This window comes from Primulina tabacum, chromosome 9 (assembly GCF_025594145.1).
Source record: "Primulina tabacum isolate GXHZ01 chromosome 9, ASM2559414v2, whole genome shotgun sequence".
In the NCBI taxonomy this organism is placed as follows: Eukaryota; Viridiplantae; Streptophyta; class Magnoliopsida; order Lamiales; family Gesneriaceae; genus Primulina; species Primulina tabacum.
The window spans coordinates 14,881,895-14,908,270 of NC_134558.1; the positions used below are offsets into that span (position 1 = coordinate 14,881,895).

Below are 26,376 nucleotides of genomic sequence, written 5' to 3' on the forward strand. Positions count from 1 at the left end.
AAAGTAATTAGTATATATTAATTTTAAAATAAAATTTTCAAATAAGTATTTGGATGCGTTAAAATATTTATTAAATTTATGGCCTATGATTTTACAATAGTAATTTAAAAACAATTCAGTTGATTGGGCCCCTTGGTCCGATATTATTTTTTATCTCCTGGATTTCATCAGATGGACATAGGTCCAATAAGATGCATCGAGCCCATATCTTGCAAAAATCGGCCCAATCCAATTCATCAGTAACTGAAGCCATCTCTACTCCTGTTCTTCACATTTCAAAATTCGAACTCAACAAGTGTTCAAAAAGCTCGCTGCAAAAGTTCTCATCAATATCTCTCTCTAGCCAATTCTTCTTCAAATACGCGTAAAAAATGGTGAATTTCTTGATTTATTCTACTGTTTCCTTTAAATTATGTACTTCTTGGAGCTGGTTTAATCCAATCTGGGTGATTCTGTCCGTTCTTAGGGATTGTGCGTTCTATATTCGTTCCCTCTTTATGTTTCCCGAATATTAGCTTATGCGATTTTGACTGTTATGGTTTCTATTTTTGTAGATAGTTTATGATTTCAGTTTTGCCTTAAATATGTGAATGCCAATTTAAGTAACCTCGTTTTTGTCTTGAAAAGAATCGAATGCAGTCGTGTTATTTTAAATGGAAATGTTTATACGGTATTCATTATTCAGCGATATTTAAACAAATTACCGCAATTCATACTATTTTGTATCGTTTCATAAATAGCTGTTTTCTTTTTTATTTGATGGGTTGCGCTGTTGTGTCCATAGCCGGACCTCTTATGCAGAGCCGTAACTGTGTTGAATGAAACCTGAAACAAAAATTGAAAAATAGACCCTTGCAACTTGTTGCAGTAATAAATATAAAATGCAATTTTCAAATCACAGATATACTAATAAATAATAAATATACCAAAACCAATATATTACATCAATAAAAACTCAACAAATATTTAAAATAACTACATAAAAACTACTCGTCTAGCTGTTTTAGAGGCGAAAATATTAATCAAATCTGTGTAATCCAATTGTTGGACCATTTCTTTCTCAATCGACAACATAGCTAGCACATTTAGTCTCTCTTGCGACATCGTTGATCGAAGATAATTCTTGATTAACTTCAACTTCGAGAAGCTTCTTTCTGTCGATGCAACTGTTACTGGTATGGTTAATAAAATCTTATAAGCAATATAAGTATTTGGAAATAAATCATTCAGTTTCGCCAAAAACTGCATCATATCAATTGCTCTTTTTTCATTTGTTATATAACATCTCATGACCATCAACTCCGAATACAACTCATCACCATTAATGTCTGAATGTTCACCATGACTCAGAAATTGTTGAAGCTCCATACAAGACTTCATCAAGCTATTTAAAGGCTCACTCTTTAACTTGTCCAAATTCAATAAAGAGTTGTTTTTATTGGGTTGGGTTTTTATTGAATTTGGACAAGTTAAAGAGTGAGTATTTAAATAGCTTGATGAAGTCTTGTATGGAGCTTCAACAATTTCTGAGTCATGGTGAACATTCAGACATTAATGGTGATGAGTTGTATTCGGAGTTGATGGTAATGAGATGTTATATAACAAATGAAAAAAGAGCAATTGATATGATGCAGTTTCGTGGTTTATTTCCAAATACTTATATTGCTTATAAGATTTTGTTAACCATGTCAGTAACAGTTGTATCGGCAGAAAGAAGCTTCTCGAAGTTGAAGTTAATCAAGAATTATCTTCGATCAACAATGTCGCAAGAGAGACTAAATGAGCTAACTATGTTGTCGAATGAGAAAGAAATGGTCCAACAATTGGATTACACAGATTTGATAAATATTTTCGCCTCTAAAACAGCTAGACGAGTAGTTTTTATGTAGTTATTTTAAATATTTTTTGAGTTGTTATTGATGTAATATATTGGTTTTAGTATACTTGTTATTTGAAAATTGCATTTTATATTTATTACTGCAACAAGAGGGTCCATTTTTCAATTTTCGTTTCAGGCTTCATTCAACACAGGTACGGCTCTGGTTGTGTCACACACATGTGCGTGTGTGTGTATTTTCAAAGAGTATCGAAATATTTTTTTAAAGGTATGCTGTGTAAATATGTGTGTGAGCTTGCCCACCTTTCTTTTCTTGGCCTATCAAGCTGTGGTGCTGTGAAATTGTTTCAGTGAGCTCATTCTGTCATGGTATTTCCAGATTATGAAGGATGATTATACAGTTTTATTAATGACTTTATCATGGTGAAATGTGATTCCTTGTGGCCTGCAGTTGTTTTTAAGTTGATGCTTTCTTTGTTTAATGTTTTTCATTGGATGTACATGCTGATATGAGTTGTTTTGTATGCATATTTTTGGTGATTCTGAGCAATATTTATGTAGTTGATCGTTTTTTTTGGCTTTGCAGGATGGAAATGATCCAGAGAGTGCTAAACAAAGTACTACAGACATGACTGCATTTGTAAGTTCTATCGTATCAACTCATCCTTTTTCTGTGCCATCTCTTCTTAGTTCATATGTTAAGGAAATCAATTAAAGTTGTCTGGTTCGAATTTATGGTCATGGCTTTGCCTCTCGTCTCAGTTTATCTGTTTCAACTTTCTGTCATCATTTAAAACTACTTTCCTTTTTGATGGAGGTGGGCGAGTATTCATTTTTTTCCTACTTTATTTGACATGATAAAACAGCCATTATTAGTAGTTCTAACATGTCTGTGTTATTATTTAGGTGCAAAATCTCCTACAACAAATGGTGAGCGACTAATATTGCTCCTAAAGTGATTCGGTATAGCTTAAAGTCAGTGTCCTTACTAACTTTAGTTTTTTTTCCTTTGCAGCAAACTAGGTTTCAGACAATGTCGGATTCCATCATTTCTAAAAATATCCTTCAATTAAATCTATTAATTGTATTTTTTTATATATGGATAGGGATGCATTATTTTTTTCATGAAACAGAAGGACATGTGCCACTGATTAGGCTATTGTTTTGTTTCAACAAACTGTCCAAATCGTATCTATATATTCCCATCACACGGATTTACATTTTTGAATTTGGACCAAATTCATGCTCTCAAAAGAGTAGATCTCCACAATGATCTGTTTATACATTATTGTCTAATTCATATACATAAGTACATATATGAAGTTTCATTTCCTTGACTCCATGTACTTGATGAGATGGGTAACCGAATTGATGAGTTGGAGCAGAGCATCAATGATCTTAGAACCGAGATGGGTCAAGAAGGTTCTCCATCTCCTTCAGCTCCACTGAATGCTAAAGAAGAGCCCAAATCTGCTGATGAATGAATGATAGTCAAATGCGACTATATTTTGCAAGGGTTGTTGGATGTTACTTATGTTTGTTTATGGAGCCATGGGAACTGTAGTATTTCCATTCTCTATATCAGTATTCATATCTCATAAATACGTGCTATGGGTGGCCTTGAGCCACTCTATGAGCACAGATTTATGGAGGACTTGAAATTTGCTGCAAAGAGTGTGTATCCTACGAAACTCGCATGGCCGGATGATTTGTTTTTCTTATTCATGTTACAACCGCATCATCCATTTTAGAACACCTTCATTATGCTGTTCTGGTTTTGTTTCTGCCTCTACTTCAGTTTTCCCAGAAGTCGCAGCTTGCCTAAACCCGCATTTTGTGTTGGTTTTATGGCTTAAAAAACAACTTGAACTGGCGATAATGAAACTTCCATTTATATTTTCCAACCCAAAACTTGTGAAATAGATGATCAACCTGGAACAAGTTATTTCTTTCTTTCTTCACTTAATATAAATCACTCAACCAATATGTCCTAAACCCAACAGCTATAATTATTACGGGGTTATTTTGTTTTCCCTAAATAAAGGTAAAATTCTTCCTTTATGTTGGATTTTTCATTGTTTGGAAATAGATAGACAATACATTTTTGTAGAAAAGAAACCTCTTAAAAATACTAGTGCATGCTTCTCAGTTTGTGTCAGTTGGAGGATATCTTAAGAAACCAACGTACGAGGAAAATCTCATCTTAGCAAGTAAAGTACTAATAAGCAAGTTTCTATAAATTGCGAAGCGGCCTGAAGCGTGAATGTCGAGCTTCAAGTTTTTCAGGGTTAAACGAGATTAACACGAACTTAAGCTTAAAAAACATTTTTGATTATTTGCATAGTTGTAATTATCTCAAACCAATAAATAAATAAAAATAAATACTGCATAAATATGATAAATAAGTATAATATATAATGCATTAATTTTATATATTTATAGAAGCATAAGAATTTCAAAATTGCAATATTTAGTTGTTTTTGCAACTAGATCAAATCAAAAAATGCTAAATATTGGTCAAATCATTGTCAGATTCTAATTCGAATTCTTCGTCTTCGTTTAATTTGTAACGCCCTCGACTGATTTCATAAAATAGCAGCGGAAATTGAAATAATTTATTTGAGGAAAGAAGGATTTAAAAATTCTCTTGACATGAATATATTTTCAAAATATATATAATCAAAAGTATATACATGATCAATAAAGTGTTGTATCAAATTAAAAAATATCATTTTTGATCATGTCAAAATGTTAACAAAATATCTTTCTTCCTTCCATCTCTTGTATGCATATGACCTCGGCTCCAATCAACGTCCCGGCTCGTCACTCTTATCTGCATCACATGAATAACTGAAATGAGTATAAAACTCAGCAAGTGAAACTCTTACATAACAATGTATACATATCATACTCTGTAAAACATGGTTTTGAAATCATTAAATACCATCTAACTCTTAAAACATGAATAACATAATATAACATGACAATAACGATGGTATTTCTCTTTTCTCTGGTGGATTGATATCTAAACAGTATCTCTGTCTCTGTACCTATATCCCATCGATATAAATCGATTACTCTATTGGGATATAAGCCTATGGTCGTTGATCAACTAATTGCATGCAATCTCTGACTATCTATTTATCAATCCAATAAATCATTTGAACTCTCTCTTGGACATTAAAACAAACACTTTGGATACTCTTTTCTCTTGCATTCCCTTTATATATAATTGAGACATATGAAAGCCTCTAATATACAGCAAATTGTATCCATACATAACATGAATCAAGTGGAAGGGAATAGCATATTAAAACCATTGAAATACAATACATATACTTCATGTGAGCACAAGAAATGAATTCCACTTACAACCAATGGAAAGCTTGATTCTAATCTCTTGATACAAATCCTACAATAATAAACCATGTATTGAATCATCAACAATTTAATAATCACAAACTTATACCACAAAACCCATACAATCAACACAATCACACATTCCATGATTTCCCCCACACCATAATCCAAGAATAACTTAAACCACAAGATTACCTTAGCTCCTTGAACCCAAATGATCTTGTTCTCATTTCAATAATCCAACTAGGAGCTTGAATCAAAGAAATAAAAGAAGGAAATGAGAACCCTAGCTCTCCCTTGAGCTGAAGAACCGATAAGAGGGAAAAGAATGAGAGAAATGAGCCGAACCCTTGTATGATATCACTTAAAACTCCAAAACACGACTTTACTGTTCACTCACCGCGGGTGCGATAGCTCTCTCACCGCGGGTGCACTACGTATACTGAACCACATCCGAAAATCCAAAGGCAACGACCGCGGGTGCGCTGCATTCCTACCGCGGGTGCGATGGCCCTTCTGTCCAAACACCGCGGGTGCGGTGACTTTCCTGGCGCGGGTGCAGTCTCCTCTGTAGCCAATAATATCCTTAGCAACTAAAATCGAATCGCAACGTCACCTTTCCTCATAATTTGGCAACACTCTCAATATGAAAGTTGCACCTCTATGTCTTATCTAATCACTCCGATTGGCCTCATACCAATTGTCTCAACATACAAATTATAATGAATTAATCGTAACGACGCTACCATATAACTACACCTCATCTAAAATCAACAATACCCTAAATCATAAATCTAAAGTCTTAACATCTAAACTATACTTAAACTTGACCAAATAGTCCATAAACATAAGAAATCTTAAACCGTACCATTCACCAAGCTTGGATATTACATATTCATCTTCGATATCATCCGATGTATCGTCGAAATCCCCTTGAACATTGACGTTGATATCACTTGTAGGTTGTACAGTGTTCATCTCCACCTCATCTTAATCATCACAATTTTCAACCTTCCAAAATTTAGTTTTGCTAGTATCACTTTCTTGTAAAGTCTCAAATTTATGATTTCTCTTATTCTTGTTCATCAATCTTGTATTGAATTGGACATACACTAGATTATTCATCCTTGTAGTATCTAGTCTATTTCTTTTTGTAGTGTGTATCTACATTAAAAACAAACGAAAAAATTAGAGTAAGCTACAAATTATCATATTGTCACAAAAATAAAGTATAATGAAGTAAATATTTACCCCTTCAAAGACACTCCAATTCCTTTCACAAACCGATGAACTAGTAGTTAAACCAGGGATCTTTTTTGCCATCACTTTCAAATTTGGCACCTCATTGCCATAGAAGTTCCACCAACTGACTATCAAAATTTAAAAAAAGAGACAGAAATGTAATGATATGTGTCAACAATAATATACAAACATGAAAGGAAATAAAATAATGTCTACATACCTGGATTGTAATTTTGATAATTGTTTAGGCATACGCATAATGCTAATTTTTTTCCAAATTCTCCTTCTTTTTGTGTGTATTTTTGCAACTCAACATTTATCACATGATTTTGCATTTGAACATCAGGAAATAACTTTTCAACAGTAGTGATCATATTATTTGTTATCAAATGATCATCTTTGATACTTTGATTCTTGAAGAAATAATATGGATTCAGAAGATAAGATGTCTTATGATTTGGACTATCAAGGCGACCCTTACTCTTTGCATCAATAATGTCAAAAATTGGCCCATAATCACTCTTTCTTCAACGTTTTTTGAATTTAACAGTAGTGATCATATTATTTGTTATCAAATGATCATCCATGTTGTTTGAGGCATTGTCAGACACAATTTGCACCGCATTTTGAGCCCCAACCTGATCAATACATGCAGTAACATATTCAAATATGTATTTCGCTGTTTGAGCTTCATTTGAAGCTTCTCTTGATGAAATAAAAGCAGTCCCCAACTTACAATTCACAAAAAATTAATGATACTTCTTCTTTTCTTATCACTCCAACCATCAATCATAATAGAATCTTCTTCCTGCTTCTTCAGAGTTTCTTTTGTTTTCTCCACCTCTCCTTTTAAAAGTGGTTCTCTAGGTTGGTATTGTGAAGGAGGGATATAGCCAGGACCATAATGTCCTAAAGCCTCAACAAATTTTTTGAAACTATCATTGTCAATTGCATGAAAAGGAATTCCGGCTTCCTACACGCATCTTCCCAAATATTGATGAACTTGGAGCAATCTTTTTTTAACAATTGCATCAGTAATATTTTGTTGTCTCATTTTCTTATTTGCAATCATAGAAGCATCATCAACATTAATTGGCTTTGCAAATTGATCCATAGGTCCCATATCAATTGATCTTTTTTTACTCCTTAGCTCAATGATGGAAATTTCATCATCTTCTTCTTCACATATATTAAAAGACATAACCACATCGTTCCTTAACTTAGATTCATTCAATGATTTTTCCCGCTTCTTAGACTTGTTATCCTCAAGTGCTGAAGGACACTTTTCTTTTCGTTCTCCAGTTGGCCTCGTACATGCTTTTACACCTTTCCTAGAATACCCGAAATGTGGATTTTGTGCCTATAAATTCCGCCGGTCGTAACTTTACCACACAAGGTACACTTGACATATTTGTGATTTTGAGGATCTACTTACACAACGGTATCCCATCCAATATCCTTAGAGTCCCTTTTCAATTCACTGTCTATGGAATGAGAATTTGATGCCATTGAAGAATCATTTCCTTCTATCGATCCCTACAAAAATCGAGCTAATAATACACAATGTAGGCTATAAAAATTTTATTGGAGAAACTACATTTTTTTAAACACAATCCATTGTTCATTCTGTTTTAAAAAAATCGTGGCAATACAACCCATTCATGCTCAAACAAAATTTCACAATAAGAAAATTGTACAGTAAGAAACTAAGCATAAATGGGTGAACAAAATGAGAGACTTACAAAAGGAGAGTTGTCGATTTCCATTTCTGTAGTTCAGCCTTTGCCCATCGGTGGTGCTATAGTTTAAGCGTTTATTATCGGTGAGATTACACGAAAAAATCACAAGAGAAGAATGGAAAGAAGAAACTTGTGTGAAACCGTGAAGTTGGAAGGTGGAAGGTCAACATCTAAGTTCTAAACCCAATTTATTTATTATTTTAAAATAATAAATAAAATGACACGTTAACCATAATTAAGTCAAACTATAATTAACCGCTTTTGTTATGCTTTTGAAACATCTGCTCATTTTAAAATTTTTGAAACGTCTGCTTATTCGTTTTCTTAAAAAGTACTAGAATTTTTTTTTTTAAAAACCTCACATAGCATCGGCCGAATTGCATACACAAGCATAAAATATTTTTGACATCATTTTAAAATAAATCAATAACTAACATTTGAAAAGTATAGCTCATACTATAACCTCTCAAAACCACTCATAAATAAAACGTCGTAAAAATATACCTTTAACATCACTTAAAATCATAACTAGTGCAGAAAACTAGCGTCGGTCTTCGGGTTATGTGCACCTTCAGTCCAGTCAGATCAACCATCAAGACCTCCATTGTCATATTCATAATCAATATAACTTGCATCAATCACACCTAGTGAGTCTAAAAACTCAACACGTCATATTCTTGATAACGAGTAATACGTAATACAGTTAACATATAACAGTGAAAAATACTTATACTTAAAATATCATTTTCATGAAGATGCATAAACATAAATATTTTCGTAAACATTTTCATGATGCATAAAACTTTTAAATAAAAACATTTTCATAATCTTATGCATAAACATTTTCATATAAACATAAACATATCCATATTCATATCTATATTCATATCCTCATATTCATATTCATATTAACATATTCATATTCATGTTCGTGTATCTTGAATTCAGATCGTGATTGTGACTCGTATTCTTAAACGTATTGGGCGATGGATCCATCTAAAGAAACCACTGTACTGGGCGGCGGGGACACCAGCAACACTCTCACCGGTCAACTGGGCCTTGACCTACGTATTAACATATCATGTAATTGGAAATATGATCATCGGGGCTCCCTCTGGGGCCTTTTCCCATAAATAGGCTCCCTCTGGGGCCTTCTCTCCTCACGACATCTCCAATCATATCATCGTATTCGTATTCGTATTCGTATCAACGGAAACACGATCGTCGGGCACCCACTGGGACCATAACCCTCACGATATTTCCAACATATAGTAGTCACAATCCCTTCACGTCCTTCAACATAGGGTTTTGAGGTGATTTTATACGCCGGTACGTAAATTTTATCGGTGTTGGTTTTTCAACAAAAATACGAACGTCTTGACAACCCGGCTAATAAATTCACAAACTTATTTAAACAAAACTATTTTAATATTTTAATTAAATTCTAATTAAGCATTAATGAGCCTAATTTGTATGCTTAATGGGCCTAAGCTTAATTAAAGAATTATTAACTATAAAATATGTTAATCACCCCCATAACCCCACAAACACCCACGCCTCCCTCACCCCAACAAATTCAAGGAATCCTTTGCACCTTAAACTCACGACACACACATCATATTCTTCAAGGAGGATCAAAATTTTGCAAGGAAAAATCAAGCCATCGTCTTCGTGTCGTCGTTCTTCAATCGTCAACGTATAATCGTGCGTTAATAACGCAAAGGCACGCCATATTCTTCTTTTACTCATCTTTCACACCATATGATGTGTTTAATACATGATTGCATGAAAAACATGATACAACTTTTATATTTTCGTTTTTATGGTTATACATGCACAAAACAAGAGTTTTTCTTTTTTAAAACTCTTCATAATGATGCACAAAGGGGCTGCCATGGTAGGGGTACTTGAAGGGATGTTTTTCCACATGTTTAAGGGTCCATAGGTGCATACACAAGCATAAAATATTTTTGACATCATTTTAAAATAAATCAACAACTAACATTTGAAAAGTATAGCCCATACTATAACCTCTCAAAACCACTCATAAATAAAACATCGTAAAAATATACCTTTAACATCACTTAAAATCATAAATCATAACTAGTGCGGAAAACTAGCGTCGGTCCTCGGGTTATGTGCACCTTCAGTCCAGTCAGATCAACCATCAAGACCTCCATTGTCATATTCATAATCAATATAACCTGCATCAATCACACCTAGTGAGTCTAAAGACTCAACACGTCATATTCTTGATAACAAGTAATACGTAATACAATTAACATATAATAGTGAAAAATACTTATACTTAAAATATCATTTTCATGAAGATGCATAAACATAAATATTTTCGTAAACATTTTCATGATGCGTAAAACTTTTAAATAAAAACATTTTCATAATCTTATGCGTAAACATTTTCATATAAACATAAACATATCCATATTCATATCCTCATATTCATATTCATATTAACATATTCATATTCATGTTCGTGTATCTTGAATTCAGATCGTGATTGTGACTCGTATTCTTAAACGTATTGGGCGATGGATCCATCTAAAGAAACCACAGTACAGGGCGGCGGGGACACCAGCAACACTCTCACCGGCCAACTGGGCCTTGGCCTACGTATTAACATATCATGTCATTGGAAATACGATCGTCGGGGTTCCCTCTAGGGCCTTTTCCCATAAATGGGCTCCCTCTGGGGCCTTCTTCCCTCACGACATCTCCAATCATATCATCGTATTCGTATTCGTATTCGTATCAACGGAAACACGATCGTAGAACTCCCACTGGGACCATAACCCTCACGATATTTCCAACATGTAGTAGTCACAATCCCTTCACGTCCTTCAACATAGGGTTTTGAGGTGATTTTATACGCCGGGACGTAAATTTTATCGGTGTTGGTTTTTCAACAAAAATACGAACGTCTTGACAACCCGGCTAATAAATTCACAAACTTATTTAAACAAAACTATTTTAATATTTTAATTAAATTCTAAATAAGCATTAATGGGCCTAATTTGTATGCTTAATGGGCCTAAGCTTAATTAAAGAATTATTAACTATAAAATATGTTAATCACCCCCATAACCCCACAAACACCCACGCCTCCCTCACCCCAACAAATTCAAGGAATCCTTTGCACCTTAAACTCACGGCACACACATCATATTCTTCAAGGAAGATCAAAATTTTGCAAGGAAAAATCAAGCCATCGTCTTCGTGTCGTCGTTCTTCAATCGTCAACGTATAATCGTGCGTTAATAACGCAAAGGCATGCCATATTCTCCTTTTACTCATCTTTCACACCATATTATGTGTTTGATACATGATTGCATGAAAAACATGATACAAATTTTATATTTTCATTTTTATGGTTATACATGCACAAAACAAGAGTTTTTCTTTTTTAAAACTCTTCATAATGATGCACAAAGGGGCTGCCATGGTAGGGGTACTTGAAGGGATGTTTTTCCACATGTTTAAGGGTCCATAGGTGCATACACAAGCATAAAATATTTTTGACATCATTTTAAAATAAATCAACAACTAACATTTGAAAAGTATAGCCCATACTATAACCTCTCAAAACCACTCATAAATAAAACATCGTAAAAATATACCTTTAACATCACTTAAAATCATAAATCATAACTAGTGCGAAAAACTAGCGTCGGTCCTCGGGTTATGTGCACCTTCAGTCCAGTCAGATCAACCATCAAGACCTCCATTGTCATATTCATAATCAATATAACCTGCATCAATCACACCTAGTGAGTTTAAAGACTCAACACGTCATATTTTTGATAACAAGTAATACGTAATACAATTAACATATAATAGTGAAAAATACTTATACTTAAAATATCATTTTCATGAAGATGCATAAACATAAATATTTTCGTAAACATTTTCATGATGCGTAAAACTTTTAAATAAAAACATTTTCATAATCTTATGCGTAAACATTTTCATATAAACATAAACATATCTATATTCATATCCTCATATTCATATTCATGTTCGTGTATCTTGAATTCAGATCGTGATTGTGACTCGTATTCTTAAACGTATTGGGCGATGGATCCATCTAAAGAAACCACAGTACAGGGCGGCGGGGACACCAGCAACACTCTCACCGGCCAACTGGGCCTTGGCCTACGTATTAACATATCATGTCATTGGAAATACGATCGTCGGGGCTCTCTCTAGGGCCTTTTCCCATAAATGGGCTCCCTCTGGGGCCTTCTTCCCTCACGACATCTCCAATCATATCATCGTATTCGTATTCGTATCAACGGAAACACGATCGTCGGGCTCCCACTGGGACCATAACCCTCACGATATTTCCAACATGTAGTAGTCACAATCCCTTCACGTCCTTCAACATGTTATCATCACTTAATAAAAACATGCATATAATATCATTTTTATTTTGAAACCAAGCATGCAACATGTCTTTTAAATGCCCATATTTAAATCATAAAAATCATAGACATTTAAAAATCATAACTTAACATATTAAAAATCATAAACATCGATGAACATTTTAATATAAATATTTTTACATCGTAAACATTTAAAATAAACATTTAAATCATAAATATTTAAAATAAACGTTTTAGCATATTAAATCATAAAACATGAAACATATTATCTTAAAAATACATAAACATTTAAAATTGACATATGAACATATAAACATCCATAATCATTGAAAATAATCATATTAGCATATAAAACAGCATTCAGGACACTGCCATGACGTTTACTAATTTTTAGGTGTAAAAAGACCGTTTTACCCCTGGACGTAAAATTTCACGTTTTTGATATTATCTTAATTTCATTGACTTTATCATGTCACAAATAATTATTTAAGCTTACATGAATTTTATCATATTTTTATTTAGCTTAAATCGAGGACTTTTGATTTAATCTTTAAATAAGACGTATTAACACGTTTTAATCACGAATTAAACCAAATCTTAATATAAAATTCTCAAATTAAAAAATTATACTTATAATAATTATTTAAGCTTAAACCTAATTTTTCATAATTTTATTAAGCTTAAATCTAGGTGTTTCCCTATTCGTTTTTAAACTTAGACGTACTTCCCAGTTTTGACTCGTATGGACTCGAAACTTAACCAAACTTTACCAAACTTGAACCAAAGCTTAATAACACCTAACTAACCCATATACAACAAAATTCCAGCCCATTAAGTCCCTTGGATATGCCTAGGAAGCTACTGAATTTTTCTGCACAAGAGTCCTAGTCCTAATATGATTCAAACCTAGGCTAGCTTCGCCTCCTAGCCCTTAACCACCATGTCCAGCCTCTACCCATCCCTCCTATGCAGCCCAATTAAGTCTAGTGGACCCTCCCTAACCGCATCTAGCAGCCGTGACCCTCAAAGACTACTAGTCGAAGAGTCCTTTTTCCTTAAGGAGTCTATTTTCGTTTTTATTCCTTTCCTATTTTTTTCAGCCTTTAAACATACACCTAGGGACCCTTAAACATGTGAAAAAACATCTCTTCAAGTACCCCTACCATGGCAGCCCCTTTGTGCATCATTATGAAGAGTTTTAAAAAAGAAAAACTCTTGTTTTGTGCATGTATAACCATAAAAACGAAAATATAAAAGTTGTATCATGTTTTTCATGCAATCATGTATCAAACACATAATATGGTGTGAAAGATGAGTAAAAGGAGAATATGGCGTGCCTTTGCGTTATTAACGCACGATTATACGTTGACGATTGAAGAACGACGACACGAAGACGATGGCTTGATTTTTCCTTGCAAAATTTTGATCCTCCTTGAAGAATATGATGTGAGTGCCGTGAGTTTAAGGTGCAAAGGATTCCTTGAATTTGTTGGGGTGAGGGAGGCGTGGGTGTTTGTGGGGTTATGGGGGTGATTAACATATTTTATAGTTAATAATTCTTTAATTAAGCTTAGGCCCATTAAGCATACAAATTAGGCCCATTAATGCTTAATTAGAATTTAATTAAAATATTAAAATAGTTTTGTTTAAATAAGTTTGTGAATTTATTAGCCGGATTGTCAAAACGTTCGTATTTTTGTTGAAAACCAACACCGATAAAATTTACGTCCCGGCGTATAAAATCACCTCAAAACCCCATATTTTCAAAAATAAGAAAAAACGTCGCCCATATTTTTAAATAATTAAAAATAATTATTTAATAAAAATTGTAATGCCCAAGAATTGTAGGTTGATAGAATGAAATTATGAAATGTTGCATTGATGAGCCACCGCACCCGCGCCAACTTTTCTACCGCCCCCGCGGTTGTTGGACAGTAGGGTTCCATGTTGATTACAGTAGAGTCAGCGCACTCGCGCCTGGACACCTACTACTCCCGCAGTTGATGGGCAGTAGGTTGGAGAATTTTGTACGAACCAACACCGCCTCGGCGGTGCAGAAGTGACCGCACCCGTGGTCGACTGCTCTAAATTGTTGGATGGCATGCCAAAGCTTGAGCGCAGCCGCGGTTCATGAACTACCGCACCCGCGGTCATGCGTGTTACTTGGAAAATATGACACTCGCCCCTCAACATGCATGATATATATATGAGGTGTTAGCATTCTTTCCTTCCCATTTCAGCAACCAGAGGACCGAGACCATTAGCAGGGAAGCTTCAAAGTTTCTTCCATTCTATAATTGGGTTTGTGCAAGATTTAGCCATCCAAACTTAAATCCAATTTCGGTTTTGAGCTCCTCTCTTCAAGGGCTAGCTAAGGATGTAAGTTTCATTCATTTCCCGCATGATTTGAGATATTGTGATTGGGGAAATTGTCAATTTCACTAGATTATGTGTGCTTGTGAAGTTGGTGATCGTATATTCGTAGTCGGATCGAAGAAATATTATCATATGCAATTGTTATGAAATTCCAGCGTAGTTATGATTGAACATGTTCAGATTTCAGAGTTTAGAGTGTGTTATGAAGAGAATGGTGAATTGTTGATATTGATTATATTGTGTTGATTTGATCGATATCGAGAAACTACGTCGTTATGCCGTCGAAATGTACCGAGATTGAATATTGCTCCGTATGTGTATCCTTTTGAGTTAGAAGTAAATATGGTGCATTGTATATATGTCATTTCAGATTTGGTTTGACAGATTCGATATCAAGAATACGAGACTTCGACTTCTACGAACGACCAGAAGGTATAATTCATGTTTGTTTGGGGAAGACACAACTCAAATGAGATTCAATTTGAGTTTCCCAACAAAATCACATACTTGTTCTATTTGTACTTTATATTGATTTATATATGTACTGAGATAGGAGTGTCATTGGTAGATACGCCAATTTTCTAAACGTTCGGTGATATCGATGCTTCGGATCAGATTCACTCCGATTGTAGAATTCGATATAGACCAGACCGAAGTTTAGGATTAAGATGTAACGCCATCACGATTGGGAGAGTAGGTGGGAGACCTGTTACATCTTATTCACACCGGGATCCCTAGACTTAGATACGAGTCGAGTCAAAGATATGAGTTTGAATTAAGTTGCTTGCCTTATATTGATTACGTTTCATAGACTATGGAACGTATTGCTATTGATTATGTTCATGGTAGTATGTTCCTGATTTATATCGCATGATATGCACGTATACATGTTTTATACTGGGATTTATTCTCACCGGAGTTTCCGGCTGTTGTTGTGTCTGTATGTGTGCATAACAACAGGTAGGGCAGGATCTGGGTCGTAGCAGAGATGAGAGATGGATATAGCGTGGTGATCACGGGCATAGCAGATGTACTAGTAGTTGTACTTTTGTCATGTACTGTATTTGAATATTGGTTTATTGAATATGTACTGGACAAGACATGTATATTATGTTTGTAGAAATAAAATAAATGTAGACCTTGTGCATGTTTATATACATTTGAATTAATGTTAAAAGCAAAAATTTGACCCACATTTTCTAGCAAAGATCCAACTAATCCCAAAAAAAAATGAGTTAGAGCCCGGGTCCCCACAACAGGTGGTATCAGAGCAGTAGGTTCTGTAGACTGAGATAGAATAGAATGAGCGGGGTAGATCGAGTCTTCTTCCTTTCTTTTGATGTGCTAGCATGATTTACTGCTTTCCCTATTACATGTTGTATTGTTATCTGAATTGATTTACAGCATGTGCTTGTAAAGACTGAATCAGAACCGATTCTGGATCAGAGGTATATGATCAGAGGAGGGCTGAGACAGATTGTATAGATTGTGTACTAATCTTTTGATAATCAGATATGCCACCTAGAAGAATACCACAACCAGCTGCAGGTCAAGTGCCAGAACAGGGTAGTACGTCAGGTACTCAGATGGATGTGACAGCTACACCTATGGAGACGTTATTAAAGAGGTTTCAGTCATTCCATCCCCCGACTTTGAAGGGCATGGAGAATGTAGTGAATTGTGAGAGCTGGTTAGACGATATAGAGATGCTGTTTGAATCTCTTGCCTATACAGATGAACGAAGAGTGAAGTTGATTGGGCATCAATTACAAGAAGTGGCCAAGAGTTGGTGGCTTACCACGAAACGAGCATTGGAGCATAGAGGTATCGATATTACTTGGAAGGTATTCAAGGATGAATTTTATCAACATTTCTTTCCAGTCTCCTATCGAAAAGACAAAGGAGCCGAATTTGCCAACTTGAGACAGGGGCAGTGGAACATAGAAGAGTATGTTGCCAAGTTTTCTTCCTTGCTTCGATTTGCGCCACACGTGGCAGGAAATGATGAAGCGGTCGCCGATCAATTCATCAATGGTTTAAACCCTGATATTTTTACTTTGGTGTACACGGGACGACCCAATACCTTTTCTGATGCACTGAACAACAAAAGGAGCAGAGGCTGGCTTGATCAGGCAGCGAGGAGCTTCCTATAGTGCTCAGAGTCAGAGACCGCCACAGCCTGCCGCACAGTTTCCACCACCTCCTCCTCAATTTGATAGTGGAAGCAGTAGTAGTGGCAAGAAAGATTCGTTGAAAGCTAAAGGTAAGCAGTTCAAGAGAGCAGGGAGCAGTTCGTCGAGCTCCAGCGGGTCACGACAGAGAGAGCCTGGCCAGAGTGCAGAGTATACTAGTGTTTATTGCAGTTTTTGTGGTGGCAGGCATTCCAATGAGCAGTGTCAAGGAGTCATGGGCCGATGCAATATTTGTAGACAGCAGGGACACTTTGCCAGAGTCTGTCCACAGAGAGGTGCAGAGCAAGCTCAGAGTATTGGGGCATCTGGTTCAGTATCTCATCCGGAGCGCCAAGCATCATCTGTTCATTCCTTCCAGCCGCCACTTGCACCGTCCCAGTCTCGAGCCAGAGGTAGCCAAACAATGAGCCAACCTCCCAGACAGCAGGCTCGAGTGTTCGCACTGACAGAGGAGCAGGCCCAGGATGCGCCAGATGATGTGATTGCAGGTAACTGTTTTCTTTGCGGTTATCCTGCATATGTGTTGATAGACACAGGTGCATCCCATACATTCATTTTTGAACATTTTGCATTGACACATGCATTGCCTGTCGAGTCGTTGTCTACTGTAGTGTCTATTTCTTCTCCGTTGGGAAGTGGTTTGATATCTGTGACTTCAGTTAGACATTGCATGCTACAGTTTGAAGGTCACGAGATTGAGCTAGATTGTGTTGTACTTGGTCTATCTGATTTTGATTGTATTGTTGGGATTGACATGTTAACCGAGTACAGAGCTACTGTAGATTGTTTCCAGAAGATTGTCAGGATTCAGACCAGAGATGGCTGACGAGTGGAAATTCTACGGTAAGGGTTCCAGATCTCGGATTCTCTTATTGTCTGCTTTGACTATGAGTAGATTGCTGCAGAAAGGAGCAGAGGGGTTCCTTATTTATTCTGTAGACCTACAAAAATCGAGCCCGGAATTGGCAGATTTGCCAGTAGTACGGGAGTTTGCAGATGTATTTCCAGATGAGATCCCAAGGTTACCCCCAGCCCGAGAGGTAGATTTCAGTATTGATCTTATTCCAGGTACCGTTCCTATATCTCAAGCTCCGTATAGGATGGCGCCGATAGAGTTGAAAGAATTGAAAGCACAGTTAGAAGATCTTCTAGCTAAGGGATATATCAGACCCAGTGTATCTCCTTGGGGTGCTCCAGTGCTATTCGTGCGCAAGAAAGATGGTTCCATGAGATTATATATCGATTACCGGCATCTGAATAAAGCAACGGTGAAGAATAAATATCCATTGCCGCGTTTTGACGATTTATTTGATCAGTTACAGGGATCATCTGTCTATTCCAAGAGTTTGCGATCGGGATATCACCAACTGAGAGTTAGAGATGTTGACATACCGAAGACAGCATTCCGAACCAGGTATGGACATTATGAGTTTGTTGTCATGCCTTTTGGTTCAACGAATGCTCCAGCGGTGTTTATGGGATTGATGAACCGTATCTTTCAGAGGTATTTGGATGAGTTTGTGATTGTTTTTATTGATGATATCTTGGTTTATTCTAAGAATCTGAATGAACATGCCAATCATTTGAGAATTGTGTTGCAAACGTTGAGAAATGAAGGATTATTTGCTAAACTGTCAAAGTGTGAGTTTTGGCTGAAACAAGTTGTCTTCTTGGGTCATATCATATCTGGAGACGGTATTTCTGTGGATCCGAGTAAAGTTGAAGCTGTGATCAGTTGGCCTAGACCGACTTCTGTGCCTGAGATACGCAGTTTCATGGGTCTGGCAGGGTACTATTGACGATTCATTAAAGATTTCTCCAGCATTGCGAAGCCGATTACCCAGTTGACACAGAAGAATGCACCGTTTGTGTGGTCTGAGGATTGTGAGTCTAGCTTCATAGAGTTGAAGAAGAGGCTGACCAGTGCACCTGTCTTGATGATTCCTTCAGGTACTGGTGATTTCGTTGTGTATTGTGATGCATCTCACAAAGGGTTAGGATGTGTTCTTATGCAGCGAGGACATGTGATCGCATATGCCTCTAGACAGCTGAAGCCACACGAAACTCGATACCCAATTCATGATCTTGAATTGGCGGCTATTGTTTTTGCATTGAAGATTTGGCGTCATTATCTTTATGGCGAGAAATTTGAGATCTACTCTGATCACAAGAGCCTAAAATATTTGTTTTCTCAGTCAGAATTGAACATGAGACAGCGTAGATGGCTTGATTTGTTGAAATATTTTGATTGCGAAATCAAGTACTATCCAGGGAAGTCAAATGCAGCAGCAGATGCCTTGAGTTGAAAGGTATGTGCCCTATCCTTATCGACGATAGGTATTTCGAATTTAGTTGAAGATTGCTGTTTGTCTGGTTTAGCATTTGATACAGATAGTAGACCGCTACAACTTGCTACGATTCAAGTTGAGCCAGATTTGATTATGAGAATCAAGTTAGCCCAAAGAACTGATCAGAATGTGCAGAAGTCGATTGATATGGTCAGATCAGGACATCAGTCTGAGTATCAGGTACATGATTTTGTTCTGTATGTGAATAACCGTATTGTAGGGCCAGATGTTCCAGAATTGAAACAACAGATTATGTTAGAAGCGCACTGTAGTCGGTTTAGTATTCATCCTGGTGGCAGGAAAATGTACAACGATTTGAAGACACAATTCTGGTGGAAACAGATGAAGTCAGATATTGCAGAGTTTGTGTCTAAGTGCTTGAATTGCCAGCAGGTGAAGGCCGAGAGAAAGAAGCCCGGAGGTCTACTTCAGAGTTTGTCTATTCCTAAAATGAAATGAGATCACATTTCCATGGATTTCGTGACGAAGTTACCTCGATCATCCCGGGGCTGTGATGCGATTTGGGTCATTATTGACAGATTGACCAAATCAGCGTGTTTTATTCCATACAGAATGACATACCGACACGATCAGATGGCTGAGATTTATGTCAGAGAGGTTTTCAGATTGCATGGCGTGCCAAAGTCGATCGTATCAGATCGTGATCCACGATTCACTTCACACTTTTGGCACAGTTTGCAGCAGGCTTTAGGTACGACATTGCACCTGAGTACCGCCTATCATCCTCAGACAGATGGACAGTCAGAGCGGACTATCCAGACTTTAGATGACATGTTGAGAGCTGTAGTGCTAGATTTCGGCACTAGTTGGCAAGATTCACTGCCACTTTGTGAATTCTCATACAACAACAGCTATCAGACGAGCATTGAGATGGCTCCGTTTGAAGCCTTGTATGGCAAGAAGTGCAGATCTCCGTTGTATTGGGATGATATAATTGAGGTACCAGAACTTGGACCTGACATGATTCGTGAAATGATTGAGAAGGTGAAGATCATTCAGAAGAGAATGACAACGGCACAGGATAGGCAAGCCAAGTATGCGAACATTAGACATAGACCGTTAGTATTTGAACAGGGAGACATAGTATTCTTGAAGATTTCTCCGTTCAGAGGCGTTGTCAGATTTGGCAAACGCGGGAAATTGTCTCCGAGATACATCGGTCCTTACGAGATTCTTGAGAAGATTGGCGATCGAGGATATCGACTGGCTCTTCCTCCTTCTTTATATGGGATACATGACGTTTTTCATGTATCGATGCTGCGTAGATACATGCCTGATGCTTCTCATGTCATTCAGCTTGATGAGGCCGAGCTTGACAATACACTGAGTTATTTTGAGCAACCATTGCAGATTTTGGATCGAAAAGAAAAACAGCTCAGAACGAAGACTATTCTGCTAGTGAAAGTCCAGTGGAGTCGTCATGGCATTGAAGAAGCGACTTGGGAGACAAAATCAGATATGAGACAGAGATATCCCGAGTTATTCCTATGATGTGAGTATTTATTCAGTTTTGATTATATTGCATCTTGTATCTATGATTTGTATTGATTTCTTGCGAGTTCGAGGACGAACTCATATCTAAGAGGGGGAAAAATGTAATGCCCAAGAATTGTAGGTTGATAGAATGAAATTATGAAATGTTGCATTGATGAGCCACCGCACCCGCGCCAACTTTTCTACCGCCCCCGCGGTTGTTGGACAGTAGGGTTCCATGTTGATTACAGTAGAGTCAGCGCACCCGCGCCTGGACACCTACTGCTCCCGCGGTTGATGGGCAGTAGGTTGGAGAATTTTGTACGAACCAACACCGCCTCGGCGGTGCAGAAGTGACCGCACCCGCGGTCGACTGCTCTAAATTGTTGGATGGCATGCCGAAGCTTGAGCGCAGCCGCGGTTCATGAACTACCTCACCCGCGGTCATGCGTGTTGCTTGAGCGCAGCCGCGGTTCATGAACTACCGCACCCGCGGTCATGCGTGTTCCTCGATCACAACTCGAATATTCTTTAAAAATACATTTTAATGCAACCATGTAGAAAAATATATTTAAAACATGTCAAAATGCACAACATAATTAATTAATGCAATTAAAATATTTATTTAAAATACAGGAGAATTTAATAATTCAAATCGCGTGGACCTTTAAATTTTCGGGGCGTTACAATTCTACTGAACATTTTTTTAAATGCCATGATCGAAACCATGCCTACATAATTACATAAAATTCGAAACATGCATTCTGTAAAATCAACCCACTGCTGAATAAAATAACTACAGTTAAAATTATGAAAGGAGCAACCAACCTAAACAATTAACGTTTAAAAATATAAAACATCAAGCATATTAAAATTTTTCAAAACCCTCAACAAAATAAAATTATCAACCATTTAAAAAGTTGTTTAAACGTGTTCCCATAAAATCTTATTCTTGCGGAAGAATATAAGGTTCTCGAGTTAACGTGCGCCACCAGCCCCGCCCTTTCAGTCATCGTCACCTCCAGCGTCCTGATCAAAATGAACACCTGCATCATTCACACCTAGTGAGTCTAAAGACTCAACACACATGTATCATTATTACAACTACATATACATAGCACATAACAATAAAAAAATAGAGTAATAAAATACATTTCATGAACTTAAAAGCATAAATGTAAACACGTCGTATAATAGCGTTGTAATATCCGATCGTTTCTCTTCTTTTATTAATGATTTATGGTATTATATGATGATGATCTATGGCTTTAAGTTATGGTATGAATGATAATGAATGTTATAATATAGATTAGATAATGGATGAGTAGCATAGAATGTTGAACTTGGGCTAAATGGGTATTGGAAGTGCAGAAACGGTATGAAAATTTGGCAGTAGTTGTGATTTTTAGCATAAAGTTTTGTATTTTGATCCAAATGATGTGAGGCCACTTTCATTAAAAATATAAGATATAAGGCTATAATTTTTATATTTTGAGTTTTGTTCAAATCATTATGGAAGACAAGCCAAAAGTGCCCCGAAGTGTGTCGTGTGTAACGTTGTTCCTCCAGTGACACATGTTGGGAGATTGAGCATAACTTTTTCCTCAGACCTTTACATGACATGCAGTTAATTGGAGATGCAAGCCAAGACATAGAGCTACAACTTTTAATTTTACGACGTTTTCAAAAGGGAAGAGGCGTTTCGGAAGCGATCTTTGATGTGGCTGTGCGCAGAGCGGCGCCCGAGCGGTAAGAAATGACCACCCAAGCGCCATTGGTTCTGGATTTTGTGTTTTGTGCAGTACGTTCCGCGCAAGGGCGGTAAGTTATGACCGCCCGAGCGCCCAACAAAGTGTAAAAAGCATGTTTTGAGGTTTGGATGGCATAAATTTGATTGGGAAATGGTTTTGTATCATTTTCTTCTCTTCCCATTTCTCTCCATCGGTTTAGAACCTAGGGTTCCTTCAAGTTCTTCTTCTTTCTTCTTCTAATCTCTTCAACACAAGGAACAATCTTGCAATCCAAGCTAGGAAATTTATCTTTAAGGATTGAAGGGTTTAAGGTAAGGAATCCATTCTTGTTTCTTTTGGGTTTTGAGTTAGAATTCAAAGGTTAAGGTTTATGGGTTAAATGTTAAATGAAGGTTGTTATTTATGTAATGGTGGATTATATCTTGGATTTGATTTGTAGGAGCATCATCAAAGGATTGAGTTTACCATTCCTAACGTTGGTTGTAAGTAGACCTCATTATTGAATGCATCTCATGAACTATGTATATAATGAAATGGTTTTAAATGATTAGCTCCTTTTAAATGATTCATATGTATTATGTTTATGTATCTATGTATTTATTGAAAAGGAAAGGAAATGGTTTCTATGTCATTGAAATGAAAAAGGAGCTTAATGTTTTTACATGCACACCATGTGTTTGATGAATGGTTTCAATGAATATTATTATGGCTTGATAGTTAAATGGTATAGTGGTGTTACCTTTGGTAATTCTAAACCCACATGACTGATGTTGATCAACGAAAGAACATGTACATGACTGATTTTATTCAAAAGTACATGTATACCAATGACTGATAACTATCGTTGCCACTACAGATAAAGAAAATAAACGAATGCCATCTTATAATATGATTGTTATCTATGGTTTTATTGAATGATGGCATATAAAGTTTAAAAGAAAGATTATGAATTCTCTGATTTTTGCTATCATATATGTAGTTGTTAGTATGATATCTACTTGATGAGTTTTATATACTCATTCAAATTATGTTTATGGGATGCAGGTCCTAAAGATTAGTTTTGGCAGAGTTGTCGCAGCATATGGAAATTATATATGCCAAATTTTAGAGATGAATGCTCTTTGCTATGTTAAAAGATTTCGGGCAGAAACAAGATATATTTTGTTATGCATGTAGATGATATCTTTTATTAAAACTTTAATCATGTATGGAATGATTGTATGAAATTTTAGATGGATACTAGTTCTTTAACTAAATGCTTATGGTTTATTTTCTATATTATTTTAATGGTTAAGTTGGATTGTTGGTTTAAAGAGCTTTGATTGTGGCAGGTTGATGTGTTTAAATTATAGGTAAATTCTGCCGAAAATTTTTAAAATGCATATTTTCTAAAATTTTTAGTTAAGCTTTCCGCATAAAAGTTTTTATCTACATTTTATTGAGTCAAAGGTGTTACATTGAGTGGTATCAGAGCAATGTTCTTTTGGACCAATGATTTGGCATATGATTTCCTCTGCTATCGACACTTCGGTATGTTTCTTCCTGCATTAATAATAAGTAATGATTTGATAACTAAGATTATGTTATAATTATGAATTGAAATGAGTTTTAAACTGAGATGCAATATAGGACTATGCCTCTTAAGCAAAAAGCTAGTGACGAAGGGGATAGTTCATCATCAAAAGTGGTTGATGAATTTGGTAAACTGCTGAATGAACAAGCGAAAATTCATGGCGAGCATATTCAACAGTTATTGAGTTTGCCTAACCTAGAGCAAGGTAGAGGTAGAGGTCAGGTAAGACAAGAGGCTACTACAAAGAAATCTTATGAAACGTTTAGGAAAATGAAGCCACCAGAGTTTTTGGGAAGTTCAGATCCATTGATTGCTTTGGAATGGATTAAGGCTGTTGAGGCTATCTTTGACTATCTGAAATTTGAAGAGAATGACAGCGTTAGTTGTGCTGTTTTTCTTCTTACTAATGCAGCAAGGACTTGGTGGGAAGCGACCAAAGTTACTTTGAACATTCAAACCTTGAAGTGGCCAGAATTTAAAGATCTTTTCTTTGACAAATAATTTTCTAAAGATGTCAAGACAAAGAAGGTGAAAGAATTTTTGGAATTGAAACAAGGAAGTATGAATGTGAATGATTACATTCTTAAATTTGAAGAGGGCTGTCAGTTTGCCCCTTACATTTCCAAAGATGATATAGAAAGGGGTGAGCACTTCTTGAGGGGTTTAAGAGCGAAATCAAGCGAGATGTAAGGATGTCCAAAGCTACAACATACAAAGAAATTGTGGAGAAGGCACTTATGGCAGAGCAGGATGAGAACGAGATTGAGATCAAGAGACAATTGAGAAGACAAAGTTTTCCACCTAAGGGCCATGGTTCAAGTCAAGGTTGGAAGGGAGGATTTAAAGGAAAAGGGAAGGAGGAACATCGGGCCAAAACTCCTATGATTGCTCCTACACCTCCTGCAGCAGATAAACCATTGTGTTCAAAGTGTGGCAAACATCACAAGGGTGAATGCTTGGTGGGTAGTAACAAATGCTTTAAGTGTGGAACTATCGGACATATTGCTATGAATTGTCATCAGATATATGGGAAAGGAAAAGTACAAGGACACATCTTTACCATGAAAAAGGAAGGTATAAATCTTGATTCTTCTGTGATCTCAAGTACTATTTTAATTTCGGGCAAAGTAGCTATTACATTGATTGATACTGGAGCTACTCATTCATTTATGTCTGAAATATTTATGAGATCTTTGGGTATTACTCCATCTTATCATGATATCCAGTATAGTATATTATTACCATCAGGAGATGAGATTTGTCCAACCACTGTTGTTCGTGCTTGTTCTGTGCAAGTTAATGAAAGAACAGTGTTTGCTGATTTGATTGTTATTCCCATGGTTGCCTTTGATGTGATATTGGGTATGGATTGGTTATCGACTCACCTTGCAGTTATTGATTGTGTTGCAAAGACAGTGAGATTTTCAATAGACGGAAAGGAAGGAGGATTAATAGTCAGTTCAGGTACTTCGCTGGTTCTTCCTTTTATTTCTTGTATGAAAGCTCGTAAAATGTTGAGGAAAAGATGTTTTTTGTTTTTGGCTTCGGTAGTGAATGTGAACAAAAATGTGAAAGTGAATTTAGACGATATTGAAGTGGTGAGGGATTTTTCAGATGTATTTGCAGATGATGTGCCTTGTTTACCACCTGAAAGAGAGGTTGAGTTTGTTATTGATGTAGTTCCTGGCACAGCTCCTATTTCAAAGCCTCCTTATAGAATGGCACCGACAGAAATGAAGGAACTGAAAGATCAATTACAGGAACTGTTAGATAAAGGATTTATTAGACCCGGTTCTTCACCATGGGGAGCCCCGGTTCTTTTTGTGAAGAAGAAGGATGGTTCTTTGAGATTATGCATTGATTATAGAGAGATCAACAAAGTGACAATCAAGAACAAATATCCATTACCGAGGATTGATGATCTATTTGATCAGTTGCAAGGGGATTCAGTATTTTCAAAGATTGATCTCGTTCTGGATAGCACCAGTTGAAGGTTAGAGAGGCTGATATACTAAAGACTGCTTTCAGGACTAGGTATGGTCATTATGAGTTTTTTGTAATGTC

General features: G+C 36.4%; 1 protein-coding gene and 1 long non-coding RNA gene across 2 annotated transcripts; one reads left to right on the plus strand and one right to left on the minus strand.

Moving 5' to 3' along the window:
* Positions 1–262: 262 nt before the first annotated feature.
* Positions 263–3,604, plus strand: LOC142556435 (heat shock factor-binding protein-like). The gene is made up of 5 exons (XM_075667896.1): positions 263–374; positions 2,424–2,477; positions 2,744–2,767; positions 2,853–2,895; positions 3,185–3,604. Exons 1-5 carry the CDS (start codon positions 372–374, stop codon positions 3,319–3,321), a joined length of 261 nt encoding a protein of 86 aa, XP_075524011.1. The 5' UTR covers positions 263–371; the 3' UTR covers positions 3,322–3,604.
* Positions 3,605–6,114: 2,510 nt separating this feature from the next.
* On the minus strand, positions 6,115–8,311 carry LOC142556493 (uncharacterized). Its single transcript, XR_012822638.1, has 4 exons — positions 8,182–8,311; positions 6,660–7,975; positions 6,449–6,567; positions 6,115–6,361 (listed from the first exon to the last, which is right to left on the minus strand). It is a non-coding gene; the product is annotated as an uncharacterized LOC142556493 (long non-coding RNA).
* Positions 8,312–26,376: the final 18,065 nt, after the last annotated feature.

What these genes read in the sequence shown, in the direction of transcription:
- LOC142556435 (XM_075667896.1), top strand. An exon ending in CTACAGACATGACTGCATTT is followed by an intron (nt 2,478 to 2,743) that starts GTAAGTTCTATC and finishes GTTATTATTTAG; the next exon opens with GTGCAAAATCTCCTACAACA. An exon ending in AAAATCTCCTACAACAAATG is followed by an intron (nt 2,768 to 2,852) that starts GTGAGCGACTAA and finishes TTTCCTTTGCAG; the next exon opens with CAAACTAGGTTTCAGACAAT.